Below are 22,852 nucleotides of genomic sequence, written 5' to 3'. Positions count from 1 at the left end.
CTTTGAGTAGTTATTAAGTCTGTAGGGAGAAGAGGGTGGTGTGGGGAGATGCTTTGGTTGTGGTAGGGGAACTTACTTGGTTACTTTGTTCCTGTACTGCTTGTAGTAAGGGAAAGGAAGTGTGATCAACAGTAAATGACTACTTCAAGTGTGTGCTGAATTTCCTCTAGCCTCACTCTGAATTCATAATGAAGGAAAGAAAGTCTAACTTCAGTATTAAAAAGGCTATGTAAATATATTTTTGGACAATACATGGGATTTTTATCATTAATTATTTCTCTTCTTTTCTCATCTAGCTAGGTAACCATGGCAGGTGATGACTGTGTAAGGAAACGCCAGTCTGGCTCCACTGCAACCTGCAAGACCCCTGAGAATGAAGAAACACAGAGGAGACCTGAGAGTGAGAGGCCCTTCCAAAACTCAAGCAATGGTGAGACTCAGTGGCTCAGCACTGGCTGCATCTCTGGCATGTGATCTCCTTTAAGGTGCCCTTTCTACTCATGGCTCTGCCTCTTTGCTCCTTCATTTCTGTTTTTCTGTCTCTGTGAGGGCTGAAGTTGGAGCTCCCTGTGTCCCAGCTGCACTTCTTCAGCAAGTATTGGTTGTTTGGAGTGCTGTCCTGCAGAGCTTTCCCTCAGGAGCTGTGCACTGCAGTACTTGAAGGGATCTAAAACAGTGATTAATTGTCACAGGAGGAAGCGATTCATTAATGCTGTAAACTATGCAAATGCCTCCTGGCAACACTTTTGAGTAATCCTGGTAAATGCTTTTTGTGGGACTTCATCTCACTTCCTTTACAACATTTGAGTGTGTGACTTCTCAAGATGGAAGAAAATGGTCTTTAACACACCAGGCTAAGGTGGTGTGTCCACCTGACAGACAGCTGGAGGTAGGATGCCACAGAGAATGATTCTCTGCTGCTCTGGGATTCTGTTCAGGTCAGGACAGCTCCATTTTATTCAGACTCAATCTTGGCTCCCAGAAAACTGAACAATAAACAGTTGTGTGTGTGTTCATTTGTTTTGTGGTCACCTTAAAAGTTACATGGCTTAAAGTTGGCTTTGTGGAAGGATCACTGCTGCCATACCCTGTCCTTTGGGTTTTGCAGGGACAGTTGTGTGGCACTATGAGTGGTTTTGCCTGTGGACTCTGTGACCCTCTGTAATTCGTGGTTTATGCTGTGCCACATTCCAGCCTGGTGATAGGGAGGCTACAGATGAAACTGCAGCTTGTTTCCTTTCTCTTGGTGAGATGGATTAAGCAAAAAGCTGAAGTAGGTTATCACAATGTGTTGTGTGAGTATGAGATCCAAAACCCTGGTGCCAGTGACTACAGGAGATTATTCTCACTGATATGCTTCTGGATATCATCACTATTTCAATAGTAATTCTTTCAACTGAAATGGAAGTTGGTGCAAGTTTAAGTTTAGGACAAGTCAGATTTCTTACATAAAACAAAATGCATTGGAGAGACAGCCATCCCACAAACTGCATGGAGAACTGGGATTTTAAGATGTTGGTGGCACAATCGTTTTAATTGGCTCAAATGGGACTGTGTTAGAAAGTTGCAGGGAGTTGGTTCTACTGGAATCCAGTGAAGCTGGGCTCGGGAGTAGAGTTCTACCACTTTTAACCTTTTTGTGCGTGGAAACTCCTTAACTGTAATGAATGAAGGATAAGTAATAAATAGAGCAGTGATAATTAGGACTTGATGGGTGGGTGTGTCTGTCTTTACAGGCTGTTCCTTTTATCACTTCTGAGATGTGGCAAAACCTCACTGCAGGTGAGATTGTGAGTGTGTAGCAAACATCTTGAGGTAGATCTCTTGAAAGTGTCCACATGCCTGGTGTGTTGGCTTGGAACAGTGCGGTGTGATTTTAATCCCATGCAAACTGTAGTGAAGGACAACAGGGAGGAATCCTGGTTAGTCAAGATTTGAGTGCCTCCTACCTGCCAAGGTTGCTGTCAGTTAAGCAGAGATGTCTCAAAGTGTTACTTAGCTCAGTGTTGGTGATAAGAAGAGTAACACAGGAAGGTAGGAGGCATGAATCTGATGCCTTGAGGCATGGGAGAAAGATGCATCCCTCTGGTCAGGAAGTCGTCTGTACAGGGGACTTAAATCAGCAGCTCTGTAACCCAAAGGTTGAAGATTTATGAAGCTGAAGTGTTCATGAGTTGCAGACAGTGGCTTCTTCATGCAGTCCAAGGTGCCTGTGTAACTAGGTAGGATTCTATGGCTGAGGTGGGAGAATTTCTCAGAAGCAGGCATAAATGTTTTTTCTCTTTCTTTTGTCCTGGCCATTCTCTCCTGAATAGCTGTTTCTAAGGCATTAGTGCTGATGTGCACAAAGGCAGTGTGGAGCTAATGATCTGCTGTCTGGCAACAGTTTTTTTTGTATTGTAACAACTTAATGCTGGGTCTTGCAAAAGCTTTAGACAAAATGCATGTTTGTTGCAGTCAAGGGATTCTAGCCGGGCCAAGAATGCATGGAAGTAAGTATTGTAGCATGTTTGTGGCAGTTATTTCCATAGAAAAACTAAACCATTAATGTGATTACCCACCCTTGATTCTCTCTGATTATAGCAAACACAGGCTGCTTTCTACAGTGAGAATTGAGGTGTTGAGGGCCAACTGACTTGTTTCCAGAAGTGTATGAACTTTCTACAGTAACTTCTGGGCCCTTAATACTTTCTTCATTAAAACTCAAATCCATTGGTTGATCTGAAATTGCTTAGAGGAATAATTTTAATGCATGTATTGGCTTTTTGAGCTACAGAAGGTCTGACTCTTCTCTTTGTACAGTTGAAGTTATTTTTTTTCTTGGCTCTTCAGTGCTTCTGAAGACTGTCTCATTGTTTGGGTTCTAAGATCAAATAGTTTTTACTCAGCTATGCCCAGTTTTATAGAAGTGTGGAAATACTCATAACTTGGAGATTGCCAGAAGATTTCTTCTGTGCCTTGATTTGTTTCTGTCTTGTAATTATTCAGCCTGAAATTTCACTTTGACAGGGTAGCTGAACTTCAGCCTTATACACCATTTCTCTTCCTTGGGTTAGCTCCAGTGTTGTAATTAAACAACTAATTTGGTCCTGGTTTAGAGTCAGCAGATGATCTAGGTGGCAATAATCCCATGTTAAAAGCCAGGCTTCCTTAATAAGATTAGTTTTACATTTAGTCTTATATTCGTTTTCAGCAGGAGATGCACAGAGAAATATAAAACTGTTCTTCCTAATGGGATATTGTTATTGGACTGTACCAGTCACCTGGAATGAGCATAACAAAAACTGCATGGACAGATCTTAAAAGGCTAGAGAGGATGTGGGTCATAAATGTGCACATGAATGCCTCTAAAGTGCTCAGATAGTCCATTCAGAGCAGTAAAATGGTGGGTTTGGAGTCTGTTCTTGTTTGCTGAGAAATGAGGGAAGGACTGGAAGTGTCTCTGGAGGCTGATCTGCAAACAAGCTGTGTGGCATATCTGTTTGGTGTGAGTAAGCCTGATTGGTAATCTTAGAAAGGGGCTGTTATCTTCCAGAGGAGAGGTTACTATCGATCATCCCTGGTGCAAAAGTTCATGGTGATGCACAAACTGTGTGTGACTACAGAGAGATGGAGGAGGAGAGAGCTCTCCAACAGGAAGCGATTTGGAAAGATTTAGCCTTTGCTGTATGACTCACAGCGATGATGTTCACTGTTTCAACAGGCTTCTTCTTTTGGATTAAGCTGCTTGAATTGAGTGTCTGGGATGCGTTTCTGAGAGATAGATCAAAAAGCTATTTTCTCTAGGTGGATTGTGGTAATTCTACTGGCTGTCCTGTTTTGGAACCAGTGAGTTGGGTGAAGGTTCAGCAGTTTTCTATGACGGACCTGTGGACATGGTAGCATAATGTAGAGAATGCTGGTGTTCCTTCCTGCTAGTGAAGAGGCTGTTTGGGTTCCATGTCCCTGCAGAACTGACTTTTTAAGCTAAATACTTGCCCAGCTGCAGTGCAGTGACCTATGGCCTGTGAATTCTTTAAACAGATCAGCTGAGTCTAGTCATAATTTGCCTGTACTTGCTGAGTGGCCAAATAAATTACCAAGTGTAAGAATAAGGGCTCATTAGCATCAAATTATTAATGTGTGTTGCATTGTAGCAATATGGAACTCCTCCCCTCTTTACAGTAGCCCTGCACTAGATTGGCTTTAATATGGCTTTGCTTCTGATAACATCTTCAGTGTTTTTGGAGAGGGAGCCTTTAAATCCAGGTGACTGACATTAATGAAATCCTTCTGCCTATGTTGCTTTAACCTCTTGAATGGGAAATTGTCGTATCAAGAAATAACAAAGCTGGGGTTTTTTGGATCCCAAGCTGCAGCCCCAACATCATGTGACTGTTTCTCTGCTCTACCCATTTCAGATGTCATTTATCTGTAATGTGTGTAAGAGTGGGTTGAAAAAGGGACAGCAAGATGCTTTAGAATAGGCACTTTGTCAGTCTTGTGAAACTTTAGTTGCTCAACAATTAAGAAGCTTTCTCAGTCTTCAGGTGATTTTTTTATTGGCTTGGTTTTCAGAGGGAAACAAAGCTTACAATTAAATTGTTCATTAATTTTTTTTCTTCTGACTTTTGAACCTGCTTGGAATTTGGTCTGTACAGAGAAGTCACATTCTAAAAGGATCAAACCCAAGACCAGTGATCCTCTAAAGATCTCTTTAATGTCCTTGCTGATGGGAAGGGAACCCAATGCCATTAAATAACAACTTCTGGTGAAAAAAGCTCTTCCAAAGCAAGACCTGCTTAAGCCTCCTCTGAAATTGGCCACTATTTCATACTAGTCTTCAAGTCAACTTTCTCATTACTTTTAATATTTTTTCTGTCTTCTTAAGGCATATCTCAACTTCTTTTAAATGCAAAGGTGTGCCTCCTTGTATAGTGCAGCCTTGAGTCCATTTTTCTATAATGCTGTTTCAATCCCAAATTCATACAGAGGGATCCAGGCTTCATTTGCAAGGTCAAAGAGAAGTGAAGATTTGGACTTCTCAGCAGTGCACATTTTCTTTTAGACTCAAAATCATGTGATGAATCTCTTCTCCAGTGACCTGACAGAACATAAGTGGAGTCTTGTGCAAGGGAAGATGAGTGATTAAAGATGATGGGCTTTTTCTTTGGTATCTGCCTTGTGACACAGCTGGATTTATGGGCTGATGCAATACAGCAGAATGGGTTGGTTTGGGGTGAGTTTTCTTCTACAGAAGATTGTGTTGAGAAAGACAAGCTCACAGGTGAGCTTACTTTGTCATAAGAATTGCTTAGACTGAAGCCATGGAGAGGTTGGTTTTAAAACCTATTAAAAGATGCTGTTTCTAATATTTTTTGTTCATGCACACTAGTATGAGGGCAAATAAAGTGACAGGAGGGCAATTTAAATTCCAATTTACAAATTACAGCATCAGCAGGTCAAAGACTGTCCTCATTTCTTGTACAGCTGTTAATGCTGGACATCTGGTATATGAAAAACTATACCAAATTTTATGGCCTTGTAGTCTACAAAGATATTTTATTTCCAAAGTGAGCCGTACCTGGGTAGTTTTTTTAATGTGAGTTTTTAATAACTGAGGCTTCAAAGGCAAGACTGGACAAGAAATAGACGGTCAAAGAACTGATTATTTTATTTTTAACTTATCTTAAAAAGGAGATAATGCTATTCCTTAAGTGCCATGTCCTCTTTGGCTGTTGTTGGGTGGCTTCAAGCAAACGTGGTATAATCTTGAAGATTAGCGGCTGGGTAAGGGACACAAATTCTTAGTTGTTTGAAGGGAAAGGTTAGTTGGTCTTTGAGCTCAGCAGCTCTGTTCTGCTTTCTAGCAGGCCAGCAAAAGGTGATTCTTCCCACAGTAGTAATAGAAGGAATGGGCCAGGAATACAACTGTGGAGTGGCAGAGTGAGGGAGTAGAGCCACTGAGAACATCTGAAGGGGATACAGTTCTGCTGCTTGTGCAACAACTTGATTTGTTTTTATGTGTTGGGTGAGAATCTTTTTGAGACCAGCCTCATGGGCTGCATGGGCTGAGTGGGTCAAGGGTTTCTTATGTTCTTCTCAAGTTGTTTTCCAAACTGCAGTAGTTCTGCAAACGTAACAACACAATGAGCTTAAATGCTGATGTGTTTGGCCTTTTTTTGTCTTGGAGGTGAGATGCTTAGCAACCAGGAGTTCTATTTTTGTAAAAATGGATCCTGGATGAAGCCAAAATCAATGGTGTTAAGCAGTTTCCTTGTTTGCTGTTACATTAGAAGTCTGCTAAGTAATAAGTAGTTGTTGCTGGTCTGTCCCTATGTTTATAGCTTGTGTAGTAGATAGGGAAAAAAAAAAAAAACAACAAAATTCCTGCTTGATCAGTGGGAAGTGGAATTAATGTTAACAACTGAGCATAGCTGCACTGAAGATAAATTTTCTTGTGTTGTACTCTTTTCCAGTACTGGAATTGGAGTCACTTCTAAAGCAGGTCTACCTAAAATACTTAAAACCAGTTGCTCAAACAGGTTGACTGACACTCCTGAGCATCACAGAAGCACTTCCTGCTCTGAAAATGAAACTGTATTTTGTGTAGAGGCTATGCTCATGCAAGGAGGCTACGTTATGCACTGTGATAGTGCTATCAGTCTGTTTTCTTGTCTCACAGCAGCACAACTTTGGCACCTCTACAGCAAATCTGTTAGCTTGTGCTTCCCTGGAATCTTATTAGGGAATCACTTCAGTACCTTCTTATTCTAAAAGTGGTAATGTTGTCTTAGAAACCAAACATGCAAGTTGTAATCCTGGCTGTATGTTGGTGGTGCTGTAGCTGTAAATGCCAAAGGATATGAGCAAGGCAAGGTTTGCTGCTATCTTTTCACTCTGACTGGTATTTTAGGGGGATCGATGCTGCTGCTTCAATCTTGATTTTCCTTCATGTGAAAGACTCTCTGTTTTAAGTAACTTTATCTTCTGTGTTGTTGTTATTGGAGAAGTGAAACACCAGCTGGTGCTTGTCCTAAAACATAGCTAGTCCGAAATGTCTGATCCATGGGTGTTGTTCCTCTTGATTTCACAGAGGCATCTCACAGGTGTAGTTTTTAATGTGAAGGAGAAGTGGCATTTGAGGCTTTTTACCCATTGGCCAGTGGTGTTAGTAATGACAAAAGTCAGATTATACTGATGGCGTGTTAGACCTGACTGTTTACTTAAACAGTGACACATATTGAGGAATACAGTCACACTAATATCTAGCACTTCTCTTAGGGGATAAAAGGAGTGGGAATAGCCAGGTTTGAACACAGGATAACTGTCCAAGTTGCCATTCAGCCTTTTGAGAGCCGATCATGGTATTTTACTAATAGCTGTGACTGACTGCCTTGACTGTTGGCAATGTAGAGGCCTCCAGACAAACTAACCTTATGTCTGGTTAAGATAAAACCCTGATAAAAAAATCAGCACATTTTGAAATGACCTTCTAAGGGTCGTTCTGATTGCTGCTTCAAGGCTCAATATGTTTAGGGACCTTGGAAAAATGTGCAGAGTTGCCAATGAAAAATAAAATCCAGCATGTTCCCAGCTGTTTGACTGCCTTACAGTGCTGTGATCCTAAAACACGTGGTCGTAGTTCATGAACTTCCTGCAGCTTTGATTTTAGTAGGACCCTCGTAGCAGTCAGAAATGCTGTTGAAAAATTGGTGTCTCAACTACTGTAGTAGTCTGAACTACTGTATGCTGTGCTTTTTGTGTTTTCAGACATGCAACTAAAAATATTCAATATTTGCTTTCCTTCCTTAGGCTGGGTTGATGTCGACCACGTGATAACGAGGAAAATGCAGCTCATAGCAGAAGCTGAGGTAAACACAATACTTGCTTGTGGTGGGGAGCAGGACAATTGACCCTGGAAGTCTTTTGGCAAGTCACTAGCCCTGGAACACAAATAGCCCTATTCAGTCCTAGCTTGAGTGCAGTGCCTTTTCCACAGCCCTCTTTCTCTCTCCCACTTTGCACAAGAGGGGTAGTGCTATGTAATGAGGTTCTGTCTTACTTGACCCCAATAGTTTGAAGTCCAAAGATAAGAATGATCTTTGAGACCTGTAAATAAAATGAAAATTGACTCACCACTAACTTTTGGCAGTGTGATGATTAGCCAGCCTCCTTGCATATTGAGCCTTTAAAATGCTCTGTGTCCTGCTATCCGTTGAATAAAGGGCAGCACGGAGCCTGCATCCCGGTTTCTGCTGCCCTGGCTGTGGAGATGACCTTCCTGAGCTTTGGTCTCCTCCTTTTTGTCAGTGAACAATATCCTCAAAGAAAGTAGCACTGGGTGTTTCTGGCACTATCTGCATCTGTGTGGCCTGCCTTTGTCTTAGATTATATTAAGGTGATTTATGCCAAAATTAAATGAAATTGGCTGACAACTGCACCCTCCTTGTTAACCATTGTTTTGTGGCACCCGTGCCCTTCAGGGCGAATTGCCCTGCACTCTTGCATAATTTTATTGCAGAAAATTCCGTGGTAAATCTGAAGTAATCTGAATGTGCCACCTTGACATGAATAACAGGGAGTAGATACTTAGAAGACAGAGAAAAATACCTTGTACCTTTGAGATTTTTCCAATTTCACTTTTTTTTTTTACTTCCTTTTTCTCCCTACCTCTATAGGTGGTGTGTCTTTATAACAGGTATAACTAAAGTATTTTTAAATAGTCATCTGCAAAGGGTGTGCTGCTTTTTTTTGCTACAATTCCTAAAATTCAGCCCTTTAGAGGGATAGTCAGCTCAGAATTTTATTTTGGATGTTGTCTTACGCTGTTTATCCTTATTGAGAATAGGAGATCAAGCCTGGTAACTCCTCTGCAGACAAAACAGTCGTTGTTAATCACTGTTGGCAGTGGGTGTTTACAGGAGAAGGCTTTCACTGTCAAGCACAAGTAGCTTTGGAAGGTCCAGGGACCACTAGCTGATTGCAAGGGAACAGCTTGACCTTGGACTTCATTCTTCAGGAGTGTCTCTTGTTCCTTATTTTTATTAATGGTCACCAGCTTTGAGAGGCAGTTCATAGAAAAAGTGATTGCTTACCCACAAAGAGAATCGTAGAAAACCAGTGGGTTTCTCCCAAAACACAAGGACTTCCGATTTTAAACTTTATGCAGCTTGCAGATTTGTTTCAGGTGCCTCAAGGCAGAGGGGAAGAATAACCACCCTATTTTAAAATGCTTGAGAATTCCTGGAGTGCTGAGCCCTTTTGCTGTGGGAACCACTGAACAGAGGCTTGGATTGCAGTTTACCTTTTCTGTGATAATTATCTAAATTCTAGGCAGATGCTTGATTTGTGAAAAGCCTGCTCAAGGTGTAAATGGGATTTGTAGGAGCTGGGTGTTATTCATGCATAGGAGGTCTTCAAGCATCTGCAGTCTGGAAGTCCAGTCCTTTATTCATTCTAAACAGTTAAGAATGGTGTGTTCTGTCACTAGGTCAGGGCTGAGGGTTGTCATGTGTCAGTGACAAAAATTACCAAATCTGTTAGAATGAGTCAAGTACTGGGGAGCTGTTGCAACTTTGTAAGTAAGGGTTGCTTCCCTCAACTTTCTCTGACTTGTCATCAATTTTTTATTTTTGGCCAGCTTCTCTTTTTGATGGCATAACATTCTTTTAAGGGTTTTTGGTTTGTAATTGCAGTTAGTTACAACTACTATAGGACCTGTACTCTGGTTTGTATTTTGTTTAAACTATTAAGAACTCATGCCCTGCTCTCCCAGTCTGCACGTGTTGGTATCAGCCCTGGAGGGCCGTGTTAGGAGCCTGCAATCTCAGCAGAGTGCCAGCCAAAGGGAAGAGGCACTTTAAGGAAATATCACCTGCTAAACCCTCACTTGAGGTTTGTTTTGCATGGAAACTTGAGCCCTCCAACAGAAGTAGGAATTTCTATTTGACTTTTTTGTAGTGATATGTGCATTTATGCTGTAAAATTAGGCTGTACCAGAGAGCACCAGTGTCTTCTGTTACAGGTTATATTCACAAGTACTCAATATTTGGGGGTTTTTTGTTTTGTTTTTTTTTTTTCCCTCCTGTTTTTAAAGGAACAAGTTCATATCTCTTGCAGGGACAATCCTCTGCCTCCCAGGAAAGCAATATCTAAAAGTAGCCAAATCCTAAGAATTTTGTTAAGCATTGATGAAGGTTGTTTAATCTGTTCTGGAAGCTGCCAAATAGGAGAAAGATGTCTTTTAAAGATAAATACTATTCTGCTCTTTCTCCTACTGCAGCTTTTGCTTCAAGAGATCTCTCTGGATCTGACCACTATAGAATGGGAGGAATTTAGAGTTCTGATCCATTGTGACTTCAGGGTCTCCTGCTTGTATGTGGTCTCACTTCAGATCATGTATTTTCTGGCAGGGAGGAAACTTACTTGGCTGTTGTCACATTAAATAGGAGTATTTTATAAGAATACATCATCTATTCATGTATTTTATAGGATCATGGAATAGTTTGAGATCATCTTGTTAAAGATCATCTTGTTCCACCCCTTGCCATGTGCCGGACACCTTCCCCTATCCCAGGTTGCTCCAAGCCCTGTCCAACCTGGCCTTGGATACTTCCAGGGATGGGGCAGCCACAGCTTGTCTGGGAAACCTGTGCCAGGGTGTCACCACACCCACAGGGAAGAATTTTTTTCCTCACCTTTGGTTTAAATCTACTCTTTGCCAGTTTGAGGCCATTTCCTCTTGTCCTGTCCCTACACTTACTCTTGAAGAGCTCCTCTCTGACTTCCCTGACTGCCCTGGCAGGTGCTGTGGGGTCTCAACACAACCCTCTCTTCTCCAGAAACCTCCTTGAAAACAGATTTTTCCTTTTCAGCCTTCAAGATGAGAAAGTAGATGGGAGTTGGGAATTATGATCTGGGAAACATGTGTTTCTTGAGCAGCTGGTCAGTAGGAAGAGCACATGAAATGATTGACATGTAATTATCATGTAGGAAGACTTGCAACTTGAATCTGGAGGCAAACTGGAAAAGTCCCAGGCAAAGAATGCTCAGACAAACATGACTAGTAAACACTTGCATTAAGAAAACAAAATATAACGTGCAATTAGGTTTTAAATAATTTCTTGAAACTTGCCTTTTGCCTGTGCCGAAAAGGCGATGGCTCTCTGACAGTGTTCAGGAGCTTAGGGGTTGGCTCTTAACTGTGCTTCATTACTAGGTTCATCATATTTAGGAACTAAAGACTAATCATTAAGGAACTAAATTCTCAGAACTCTGATCCATCTTCTAAAAGGCCAGAGCAATTCTGTGTTGAATCTGATGGAGAAGATAAATGTTATTCAAAGTCTGCTGGCCTGAGGTGTGTAAACAAGCCAGGATAAGCCTCAGTCTTTATCCAAGTAGGCTCCAACTGTTGGCACATGGTACAGAAGTGTTTTATTGATGCCTTGCTCTGTCCTGCTCCAGGATAAAAAGGAGTATAAATATTTTATGAAAATATATCCAGCAAGTTAAACAGTTTGCTACTGTGTTTTTACTCTGTCAGCAACTAAAACCAGCATTCATGAAGGAGGTGGACAGTCACTTCACAGAGTTTGTGAACAGCTTGGTGGCAAAATCAGCACTCCTGGATTCCTCATCTCCAGCCTCCCTTTTCCCAGCTTCCTGTGCAGAGAAGGAACTGCACAAAGCCAAGTAAGTCCCTTTTAAGCTGTTGCTATAACAAGGTTGTGTTTCCTGGAAGCTTTATTTCCTTTTTTGTTTCAAATGTTCTCTTCTTTGTTTGTAGGACTTCAAGGGCCCCTCCAGAACATGGGAAAATCTTTACTGCCAGGAGGTCCCTCTTGGAGTGAGTAACTTAACTTCATCAAAGTAATTTCATCAAATTCACTGAAAATACCCTTGATAGCAAGCTAATGAGCCTTTGCTTTGAGATACTTTCCCTGCCACTACCCTCAGTCTTATGTTCAAACCCATGGGGATTAATCTGTTCAAGCTTCTCTCTTTCTAAAAATCTGTACTACATCTTGCAAATACAAACATTAATTACAGCCCTCTCAGTACCACTGGGATCATGGCTAATTACCCTTTGTCTGAGGATAAGCTGAGGAAGTGTCTGTGGCCTCCCAGTTGTGCCTTAACTCTGGTCTCTCCCTTAGTGAGCTGTTTGAAGTGAGTCACATCAGGACAATCTACCACATGTTCATCGCTCTTCTCATTGTCTTCATCCTCAGTACACTTCTAGTAGACTTCATTGATGAAGGAAGGTAAGAATGCCATGGAAAGACAGGGATAAGGGCTGGGAATAGCTCTTCCAGAGTGACAGATGCACACAAAACTGCAGAATGCTGCAGAAAGAAGGGGGAATCCTTCTTGGGGTGTTGCTGGAACTATGGGTTTCAACTTGGCATACTTAGAATACATGCTGGAATTCCTGTTGAGAGGGTATGGCCTTTTCAAATTGGAAAGCTGGATGTCAGGAAAACACTGCTAACTGACGTGTTACACGAGAGTTGTGGCCACACACTTCAGCCCAACGTGCTTAGCTCATCACGAGGCTGGCAAAAGGGAATGTGGAATATTTTAGTTGAGTATATTTCATGAGACAGCAGCTTTCAGCTGCTTGTGTTGCACTGAAGAAGGACTCTGCTTAGAAAAACTTTAAATACTTCAGTAGTCCTTCCTCTGTTTAAAAATGACAGTTCTGGAGCACTGTACTTGTACTTAAAATAGTACTTTGTTTTTCCTGGGGAAAAAAATCTCAAGGATGTTGGCAGAGCCTCTGCTAAGATAGTGCTTTGCAGGTAGCCAGTTGTGAACAAGATTGTGAAAGGCTGCTTTCCTCACTCTTACTTGTTGCTTAAATAGTATTTTGGCAAGCTGTATCTCATGTACACAAGTAGGATTACCTGTTTATCTTGCTGATTATCTGCTCTTCAGTGTACAAAAACAGAGCTGTATCTTGATTATAATCATTGTCCCTTTAGTCTGGGTATAACAGGCTCATGTGCTATTGAACGTTGTTTAGCTGATCCTAGCGTACTAGTGTATGGACCCTGGGGGAGAATGTGTATTTACCTTAAAATCAGCTAGGGATGGATACCCTGATTACTTTACAAATCATCTGTTGTTTTAGCTAGATCTGATAATTTGAATCCAGTTTGCAATTGAGCCTCCACCTGAGAAGGAAAAACTTTTGCTGGTGTATTCTGTACTGTCATCTTCTCTGCTCTTAGTTTAGAAGAGCTGCCTATTGTAGGAGTAAGCTCTGAGTGTGAGAGGCAGTAAAGTTGATCAGCTTTTTGTTTATGTCCTTATGTTTTAAGCTTGATTAGTGGACTAAAGTTCCTGGTTGGTCATATTTGGACTGACCTTCTAATGACCCTGAACCTTATGGGTAACTTCTAAACTGAATCCATGTGGAATGCCCACAAAAAAGGATTAAACTAGGTTTGAGTGCTGGATGTTAAAATACCCTATGCCTGTAGAGGCAGGGAAAAAACCTATTTAGGCTTAAGCCCCTGGGAAGAACTGAGTTTCAGTGGAGTAGTGATGATGTCTCGGGAGTGTTCGCCAAAAGTTCTCATGGACAGTGTTTCAGCAGTGGATTCTTCAATCACGTGCCTGGTCTTAGGAGAGATGAGCTTGAGCCTACTCTTAAAGCACATGCTGATCTTAGATGTGCTTAAGCCCTCTGGGATTTGAAGGTAAGATGTGCCTGGCAGTACTGATGGCATCAGTTGTTCTCTTAAGGTCTGGGATACTTGAGGGTGGCTACTTGAAGCTGCCACTGACAGCCCTGAGCTGATATTGCCACGGTCACTTCTATCCGGACTGTCAAACAGTTATGATCTAGAAGCTTTGTGTTTTGTAGCCACTGAGTGAAATGTTTCTAATCAAAGAATGGACGCTCAAAAATTGTCTCTTTCCTTGTGCCTTCTAGGCTGGTCCTGGGATTTGATCTCCTGGTCTTTGTTTTTGGAAAGTTCCCAGTTGTCTTCTGTACTTGGCTGTGCATGTTCACTGCCACAGTATTTGTTCCATACAAACTTTTTGTCTGGTGGGCCCAAGGCTATTCCAGTTCCTCCCATCGTTCAGTCCACTCTTTCTTCTATGGCATGCTGTTCACACTCTTCCAAATAGCTGGGCTTGGGTTTGGACCAACCTATGTTGCTGTATCCTATGCCCTGCCTCCAGCTTCCCGCTTCATTGTAATACTGGAACAGGTAAGTCCCTACCCTGTATCCTCTGTATTCTAGGATACATTGATTTTTTATTTTCAAAGTGGAAAGGGTCCTTTTTCCTAAAGGATTCAAATGTTGCTTTTATTCATTAAATTAAGCTGAGGCTGTGGATGCAGTATCTCTGAGACTTAAGAACAGTTACATGCAGCAAATCTAGTAAGAAAGAGAATAAACTTTTTTGACCTGGAAACTGCTTGCAGCTTTTTACCCAGTATTTAAGATTTTACTGTGGATTTTACTGGCATTCCATTTATTTCTGGTTGTCTTGTGGATGCTAAGTGCTTAAAACTAATTTTAAGAACATGTTGTGCCACAGTGCACAAGGAAGTTGTAACGTTCCTCTTTAAGAAACAAAACCCAAAAAAAAAACAAGTACAAAGTCAAGAAGTGGTTCCTGATGGCATTTCTGTTCTCAAGAAGCAAGTATCTTGGCTCTGTTACCAGAACTTGTTTGGAAGTAGAATTTTTTTTTGTGGGGAGCAGGGTAAGAGTGCAAGAGTGAAGGTCTGGTCAGACCACCAGGTTAAAACAAGGATGGTCAGGGATAAGATTTAAGAATTAACTTTGAACTGGCTCTCATTTTGGTTCTTCAGTATTAAAACCAAATTAAAAGAAAATCTTGCTCGACAGCTCTGGACTATTTATTTGGGACACCATCTTATACCCAGGTAGTGATAATTGCTGTACAACACATGTAACTTCAAGGAGTCATCTAGACTTTGAAACATTCTGGCCTGCTGAAATGGAGAAGGTTTCCCTTCAATTTTAAGTTAATGTTAGCTGATCAGTGACTTGCTGGTGTTATTCAGAGTCCTTGTGTGTGTGGTGGTCCTGCAAGTGTAGATGAGGTGTGTTTTGACTCTCCTGAGCCATGTTTGCTGCTGCATGTTTCCCCTTGCAGAGTTTGGAATTCATATCAGTTAAACAGGCTTGTGGGCAGAAGAAGCAGCCCTTTCCTTGTAAAAGGGCTAAATGGGAAAGAAACCAAGATGCTGAACATGTTGCTGTAAAATGCTTGATCCAGTCTTCACTGGAAAGTTGTGAAAATGGGAGCACTAAGCTGCTCTTCTCTTGGCCTTACAGGTTCGTCTCGTTATGAAGGCACATTCCTTCATCCGGGAGAACGTACCCCGAGTCCTGTCCTCGGTGAAGGACAAGTCTGGTGAGTAACTTGCCCTGCTTCATTTTACATAGCCAGCTCTAGCTTTCCTTCTGTTGCTTTGAGCTGCCCTCACGAGCTGGAGTGGTGGGATTTGAATAGGTGACTTTGGATGGGGAGGTCAAAGGTTTTGCATCATAATTTCAGCCTGAACCTTTTCATTTGTATTCAGTTGTTTTAGACAACAAGCTAGACTGTTGTTCAGGTCTAAGTCCTCTCTGTGTCTTAAGTCTTTGGTCTCCACAATTCCCTCTTTCTGCTTTTAGGAGTAAAAGGTGTCTAGATGTTGCTTGCAGACCTCCAGCTCAGTGCTCTTGTTGAAGTGACAGCAATCATAGAACAAAAGGTCTTTTAAGCAAGGCATGCTAGAGCTGGTATGCTCATGACTGAGCCCACGTGTTGATAGGAAAGGAAATGTGATACCAAGGTGTTAGCAGATAGTTGGTTACCCTCACTTGTTAACTGTTTTTCATGCACACCATCTGAAAGGTCAAGTTTGTTTTACTCTCTGCAAATCCCACACTTCTAGTTCCAGACTGAGGTTTATGAGGTGAGAAGGGTTCTGTTTTGTGAAATAAAAACCAATTTTCTCCAGAAACTGAACTGTCAGTAAAAAGATTGCAGCGCGTTCTTTTGTTTTTTGTTTCTCCCTCTTCCCAGGCACGTTACATATTCCTAGAATTTCTCAGTACCTGTACTTCCTCTTTGCTCCCACCCTCATCTACAGAGACAACTACCCCAGGTAATGTGAGCAAGAATATAACACTAAAGTAGTCTGAAAACTGAACAACACCAAGCACCCCTGGGTGTGATCAATTTATGAGTTAGAGCTTTCATAAAGATGTGGTTAAGCTGGCAAGGGCAAGACTTGCTCATGGAGTTCTGCTTTTTTTTCTTTGGGAAACTCACTTCAAGTTGAACAAATTAAGAACTTGAGTATGTGATGATAGGCAATTCCTGCAGTAGGAACCTGTGTGTTTTATGAGCTGCTAATAAGCTGCCCTGTCTCTGAGTTTGAGGCTAAAGCCCTTAAAAGTAGCAACTCTCAAACTCTTCTGTACATTGCTGGGTTGCACTTTGGCAGTGTGAAGTCAGCTGTCCTTCACACAGCTGTCCCTGGATCCCCACCTCCTATGGAACCATACAGTGCTGCCCTCCAGATGCCTTTCCATTTATGGAATTGCTGGAGTTCTGCTGTAGTTGAAAGTGAGGAACCAGCAATTTGGGCAGACATCCTTGGATGCCAGGAGATTAAGAATTCTGGATCTCAAAAACCTTTTTATTTATTTTTCTTTTTCTCTTGGAGAATATGTCAGTGAAGTTGAAAAATCCTTCAAGTAATTGAAGGGAAGGGTTTGCTGCTTTGAGGTCAAATTTAGCTATATCCTGTTCTTTTTCCTAGGAATCCCACGATAAGATGGGGCTATGTAGCTACCAAGTTTGCACAGGTGAGTGGTGAAGCTTTCTGCAGAATATTCTCTTGGAGGTCATCTAAGATGTGTTGCTCAACAGCTCTCTCTTTGGCATTAAATCACTCTACTTGGCATGGGCTTACCAATAAAGAATACTTTTCAGTGACTAACAAACTGTGATCTTACTGCACTAATGGTTGTGCCAAAGAAAGAAAAAAAAATAAATCTTTGCTTAAACAGGCCTCCAGATAAAATAAAAAACTGTGTGTGTAGAGCAACACCCATGCCCTCTTTCTTCACTCTGATTCTAGTGCACTGGCACAGCTTCCTCTCTGCAGCTATTAAGAGCAGTTTTGAAATAATGAGGCCTGGAGTCCAAATCCTTGAGTTTAAGGTTGATTCCTTATTCACATTAGTAGCCGTGAGCTTCAGTAGCTTCTTGTGGATGGGTTTCCAAGTAGTGGATTTGGGTGACTGAAACCTTTGCTGTCACACAATGCATTTATGGTTTAAACAGCAAAACAATAATAAAAAAAAAGGCAGCATGAACAGGCCTTTGGCTGCTTGCTGTTAGACAAACAGGATGACAGCACACACCTGCCTTACATCAGAGTATTTCAACTGTGACTGGCAGTTTGACCTCAACATCCACAGCATCAGTTCATGAGCCAGAGAAAGCCTGAGATGCTTTGGCCTGTAAACATCTCCTTTGGAATAAAATAAATATAAGGTTTAATATTAGATTTAACTACAGTTAAGTATTTTGCAATTATTTCTGCCATCTTGGATGTAGATCAAGGGTACTTCCCCACTTTGGCAGTGGCATGGATTTTTTTCTGTCAAAATGTGTGATTTGATAGGACTGGATAAAACTGACAGCTGTTGTAGTAGAAAAGAGAAGTTGGTTTTGCTGCTGGCTGTCAGTGTGCTCCAGGGATTGCTGTGGCTTTCTTTCTGCCTGCATCCTTAAGGTTTATTGGCAGCAATGTAAAATAAATTATTTTGGCTTTTGTAGGCAGCTGCTTTTCTGTGATAGAGCTGGCAAGTGGTGATGTGTTAACTCTGCATTCCTGTTATGAAGTCAGGTTTTGGGGTATTTTTGTTCCAGGTGCTTGGTTCACTCTTCTATGCCTACTACATCTTTGTGAGACTCTGCATTCCTCAGTTTCGCAACAGTAGTCAGGAAACCTTCAACCTTCGAGGGCTGGTCCTCTGTATCTTCAACTCCATCCTGCCAGGTAAGGTCCAGATCCATGAGTGACTTTTATCTTTGTGGAAGAGGTGAAAGGGGGAGAAGTGCTTAATTTGAGATGCATTCATGACAGGCAGAGATCAATAAAGGAGATCTTGTGGGCGGACTGTGGCATTAAGGGGTAAAACTTCAAAATCAGCAATGCAAAATAAAAGCTGGGTTTGAGTTTAACTGTCTTCAAATCAAGCTGCAGGCTCTGGGGCAGCCTTGCTGTCGCCCCTGGGGCAAGCAGGGCCTGATGTGGTGAGAAACTGAAATACTGTTGTATTGCTACCTGTACAAAACAGTAGAGCTCATCTGTGTCAGTGCCTATAAGAACAATTTTTGACTGTGTTAGGTGCTCTCGCTTGTGGCTGAGAGAGAACACTGCAAAACTGGTGTGGCTATCCCTTGTTTCCAGGTGTACTGATTCTCTTCCTGGTGTTCTTTGCGTTCCTTCACTGTTGGCTCAATGCGTTTGCTGAGATGCTGCGCTTTGCAGACAGGATGTTCTACAAGGTGAGAAGCAGGATCTGTAGTTTATAAAGCTTCTGAAAATCATTGTCATAATAAATTTTTTTTTAAAAAAAGAGGGAACTGAAGGTTATTTTACCAAACAAAAAAAACATGGGATTTTTCTTTTGGGTTTGTGGTGTTAAGGCTTAAGTTTGTTGCTGTGCTGTAGAACAGATTTGATTTCTGCTTGGCAGTCTGAGTTGCTTCAAGGTGAAACACCCCTGTGCACAAACAGAACCAGCCACCAGACCTACCCAATAGCTCCATTAACCCTCTTTTTGTTCTTTTATCATGTCAGCCACTGCAGTTTGGCATAAAACCAGACCTCAGTACTCCAAGAAGAATGTTGAAAGTGCGATGGAAAGCATGGTCAAATTGTTATGTTAGTTTGGTATATTTTGTTCAACATTTTTCAATTTGATATCCTAGAAAAGCCCTTTATAATGTTTTATAGTTAATTAGATTTATAGTCTTTCAATTGTGCTTTCAGGACTGGTGGAATTCCACATCCTATGCAAACTACTACAGAACCTGGAACGTGGTAGTCCATGATTGGCTCTATTACTATGCCTACAGGGACTTCCTTTGGGTGAGTAACAGGCAGATGTATTCTTTTGTTAACTAAACACTCAGCTACTGGGCAAAATGGTACATTTGTCAAGATGCAGCATTCCTGTCTGTTTAGAAGCATAAAAATGTTTCACGTCAGCTGTTGTGGGAAGCCGCTGTGTGTTTTAGAGATCCGTTGTTCATTTTCAAGTCCTTAATGTGTGAAAATGTGGGGCTGAGATGTAGGAATTCAGGGACTGCCTCAGCAGTCAGAACTCACATTGCAGTCTTCATGAGCTGTGGTAGGTGTTTAATGAGTGGGCTCAGCACAAGTACTAATGCAGGCAACCAGAAATATACCTGAAGAGAAACACCTGAACCCCAAGGTGCTCTGTAAGGCACTTAGCATTTCACATGTGCCTCTTGGCTGGAGGAGAACCTTCGTAGCTCAGGGAAGAAAATTCAGTGTGTTGCAACAAACAAAAGCCACACCAGAGTAGCTCCTAATACTTGGCATTCTTCTCTCTCCCAGTTTTTTGGTAAGAAGTTCAGAGCAGCAGCCATGCTGTCTGTCTTCACTGTGTCAGCTGCTGTGCACGAGTATGTCCTCAGCATCTGCTTTGGCTTCTTCTATCCAGTTCTCTTCTGCCTGTTTTCATGCTTTGGAGGTAAGTTCCAAGGAAGAGAGTGTGGGAGTGGCTGTGGGGTTTGTGGCTTTTTTTTTTTTTAGAGAAGCGGGGTTTGTGCTTTTGATAATGATGCCAGCTGTTCCTTCAGCACTAACACACAGTACTGCTGCCCAAGGGTTGCAATTGTGAGTCCAAGCTTTGTGAATGGATTTTTGCAGCTCAGTAGATACACACCTGTATACACACAGATGATTTAGAACCTTGGGGGCTTAGATGATCAAGGTCTTGGTGGTGAGGAAGAGAGATGTATGTGATACACTGCTGTTCCTGTGACACTGCACAGAGTTTAACAGCTCTGCTTCCTCTTTGCTAAGCTGTAGTTGAATTGCTGTGTGTCAGCAGCTTGTCAGTCTTCCTCTATAAAGTCACAGTATAAGGCAATTATTACTTCACTATTGCAGTGAGGAAGAGCCCATTTATAGTCAGAGCTCTTGCATTTCCTTTTGTGTTTTGAGTTAGAGGGCTCTAATAAACTCCAGGCTACTGCTGCCATGCCTTGGTGACCAGTGTACCACAAATAATCTTTATCCCCAGAGGCACACAGCTTGTTGGCAAACTTACTGAAAGTAAATGTCAGAATCAGCTCAGAGTATATGCTCTGTTGCCAGGCATAACCAGATTATCATGCTGTAACTGGCTTGCTCCAGAGATGAAGTGAAAGGAGCAGAAGATCCAGTGAAATCAGTTCATCCTTGATTCTTGAATCTTAGGTTTGTTTCTGAGCATTGCTTCTCATTTCTCCCATTTTCAGTGGTCTTCAACTTCACCCTGAATGACCGTCGGAAAGGGCCCTTCTGGAATGTGATCATGTGGACTTCCCTCTTCCTGGGCCAAGGTGTCATCATCTGCCTCTACAGCCAGGAGTGGTATGCCCGCCAGTACTGCCCCACAGAAAATGTGAGTGCCTGGCCCTTCCCGTGGGATAACCAGCTGTGGGAGTGGCTGTCCTGTCTTGCTGTGCAGGAAGAGTGGAAGTTAAATGGCACGAGCCTATCTGGCAGTGTGCTACATCTGTTGTTCCTTAGGAGTTATTTAGCCTAGAGGCTGCCTAACGGAAGTGCTTTCAGTAGTGCTCTTTCTGTGCTGGTAGTATTTCACTGCTTGAAACTGAGGGTGGTATTAACCCATTTCTGAGGATATGCTAGACCTCATTTAGGCTGTGGCAATGGAACTGCAGCACTTAGCCAATGAAGTCAGAAGAACTGTGTTGGTTCTGTTGTGCCTCTCCCAGGCTAGAGTGGGTGGTGGTGAAAAGTGGTTGCCTATAGGTAGTTTGGGGTTCTGGTGGTGTTTTCTTTAACTCATTTTCTTGGTACCAGATTCTGTTCTAGATAAAACCTCCTGCTGTCCCAGTTGATTTCAGTTTTAACCGAAGGTATCCTTTGGCAGCCTCTATTTTAAGTTTGATTCTTCTCAATTAAGAGTTTGCCGTGATAAATTATTTGGCTTCTTTATACAACTAGGCACAGTGTTTACCTGATGTAACAGAACTTGTGGCTGTACTTACATTTTCAGGGACAGCTTAGTGAGGGCAAGAACAGGATTGTAGGGTGCAGAAATGTGGTTTGATCTTTCCTCTTAGAGAAATTTGACTTCAGCAGCTTGTACCACAGCTGATGCTGTTGGCCTGTGACTAATTTTTACTGCCTCTCCATGTTTTGCAGCCCACATTCCTGGACTATTTAAAGCCACGCTCATGGTCGTGTCATACGAAGATGTGAAAATGGGGTGCTCTGGCCATGTCATCACACAAAAACAGAGGTGTCCTTCAAGTATTTGGACCAATGATCTAACTCACTACAGACTTTTTCTAAGGGAAGTTGTGCCTCCTGTTTATTGGGGAGAAACTGTAATTTTTTAAACATTGCTGGAGCAAACCAGTTGACCTGGATTGCAACAGACTTCAAAGGCAGCATCTATTACATGCTGTCCCACTTTGAGCCATTTCCATGCCAGTAAAACACTGAGCTGAAGGTGGAGTCTACTGGAATCCTACTCATCCAGGGGTCCCCCCAAGTGCTGCTTTTCTGGACTAGAGGCAAGCTAGTCAGATTTGCTGGTAGCTCATTGTTGGTATCCGTCCATCTTTCTTAGCCATTCCTTTGCAATTATTTTCTCTTTTTTGGTAATGGGATGTCTACAAAACTTCTGTTCTTCATGATCCTGCCTGCCACTGTGACATGGACAAGTGGCAGAGCAACAGAGTGTTTGCCTTCTTGCTCTGAAGATGGCCAAAGTTTTCCTGGTTGGCTTCAAACTGCATCCTGTGTATGTTGGCTGCCAACACGTATAAAATGGGCAGAGGATGAGGGATTGTCACCGTGCTGAGTCAGGTTCAGAAGCAGGGCATGCCATATAAAAGGGCATGCCATATAAAAAGTCATATAAAAGTCATATAAAAAGTCTTTATATGACTTTTTACACCAAAAATGTGTTTTCTCTGTATTCATTTAGTTCCCAACTGCCTTGCAGCATTTTTGTTCTCTGAAGGCCCTTGTGACTTGAGGAGTATCTTTTCTTCTTGCTCTTCCTTTCTCCTGCTCTAGGTAATCAGTTCTTTTAATATGATTAACTTGTGAAAGAGCTTTTGCTTTAATTTGGCAGGTGCTTTAAGGTATACAGGTTATTAAGGGTTTCTTTACTAAGAAAAACTTGAAATGCTATGACCCAACTGTAAGAAAATGGGATCAACTTTACAGGTACAGAGCATGATCTTGTTTGAAATGGCCATGTGAAGTTCAATGTGCCAGCACACCTTGCCTGTGTGTATTGGAGAAGCTTCTAGTGCTGCTGGGGAATGAGGATTGGCCCAGAGCTGCTTTGTCACCTGCTTGTGTCTGCCCTGATATCAGAGGTGGCTTCAGGTGGAGATCAGCTCCCCGGGTACTGTCTTCTTGGTGAAGAGGTAGGACACCCTCTCACACACACACACCAAAAAAGGTGTTTGGTGATTTTGGTATTTCCATAGCAATTAATCAGTCAGAGTTCTTTCAGCTCCCTTGTTGTCAGGTGCTAAACAGAACAGGGAACTTCCAGAGTGTCTGGATACAGATCATTCCAGTTTTACTGGA

General features: G+C 42.0%; 1 protein-coding gene across 1 annotated transcript; it reads left to right on the top strand.

Moving 5' to 3' along the window:
* Positions 1-300: 300 nt before the first annotated feature.
* SOAT1 (sterol O-acyltransferase 1) lies at positions 301-21,502 on the top strand. The gene is made up of 15 exons (XM_062497494.1): positions 301-430; positions 7,795-7,853; positions 11,528-11,676; positions 11,771-11,830; positions 12,141-12,248; positions 13,925-14,207; positions 15,309-15,387; positions 16,045-16,126; positions 16,787-16,832; positions 17,905-18,034; positions 18,449-18,546; positions 19,034-19,132; positions 19,625-19,760; positions 20,533-20,678; positions 21,446-21,502. The coding sequence occupies exons 1-15, from the start codon at positions 307-309 to the stop codon at positions 21,500-21,502; spliced, it is 1,656 nt and encodes a 551-aa protein (XP_062353478.1). The 5' UTR covers positions 301-306.
* The last annotated feature ends 1,350 nt before the right edge of the window (positions 21,503-22,852 follow it).

The sequence above is a fragment of the Cinclus cinclus genome, chromosome 8 (assembly GCF_963662255.1).
Source record: "Cinclus cinclus chromosome 8, bCinCin1.1, whole genome shotgun sequence".
In the NCBI taxonomy this organism is placed as follows: domain Eukaryota; kingdom Metazoa; phylum Chordata; class Aves; order Passeriformes; family Cinclidae; genus Cinclus; species Cinclus cinclus.
The sequence above is the reverse complement of the archived record's forward strand: the minus strand, read 5'-3'. Positions and strand labels throughout refer to the sequence as shown.

Bases quoted from the DNA above. Each gene is read 5' to 3' on its own strand.
- SOAT1 (XM_062497494.1), top strand. From the start codon at position 307: ATGGCAGGTGATGACTGTGTAAGGAAACGCCAGTCTGGCTCCACTGCA. The intron at 18,547-19,033 runs GTGAGAAGCAGG...TTGTGCTTTCAG, and splicing joins CAGACAGGATGTTCTACAAG to GACTGGTGGAATTCCACATC. The intron at 19,761-20,532 runs GTAAGTTCCAAG...TCCCATTTTCAG, and splicing joins CCTGTTTTCATGCTTTGGAG to TGGTCTTCAACTTCACCCTG.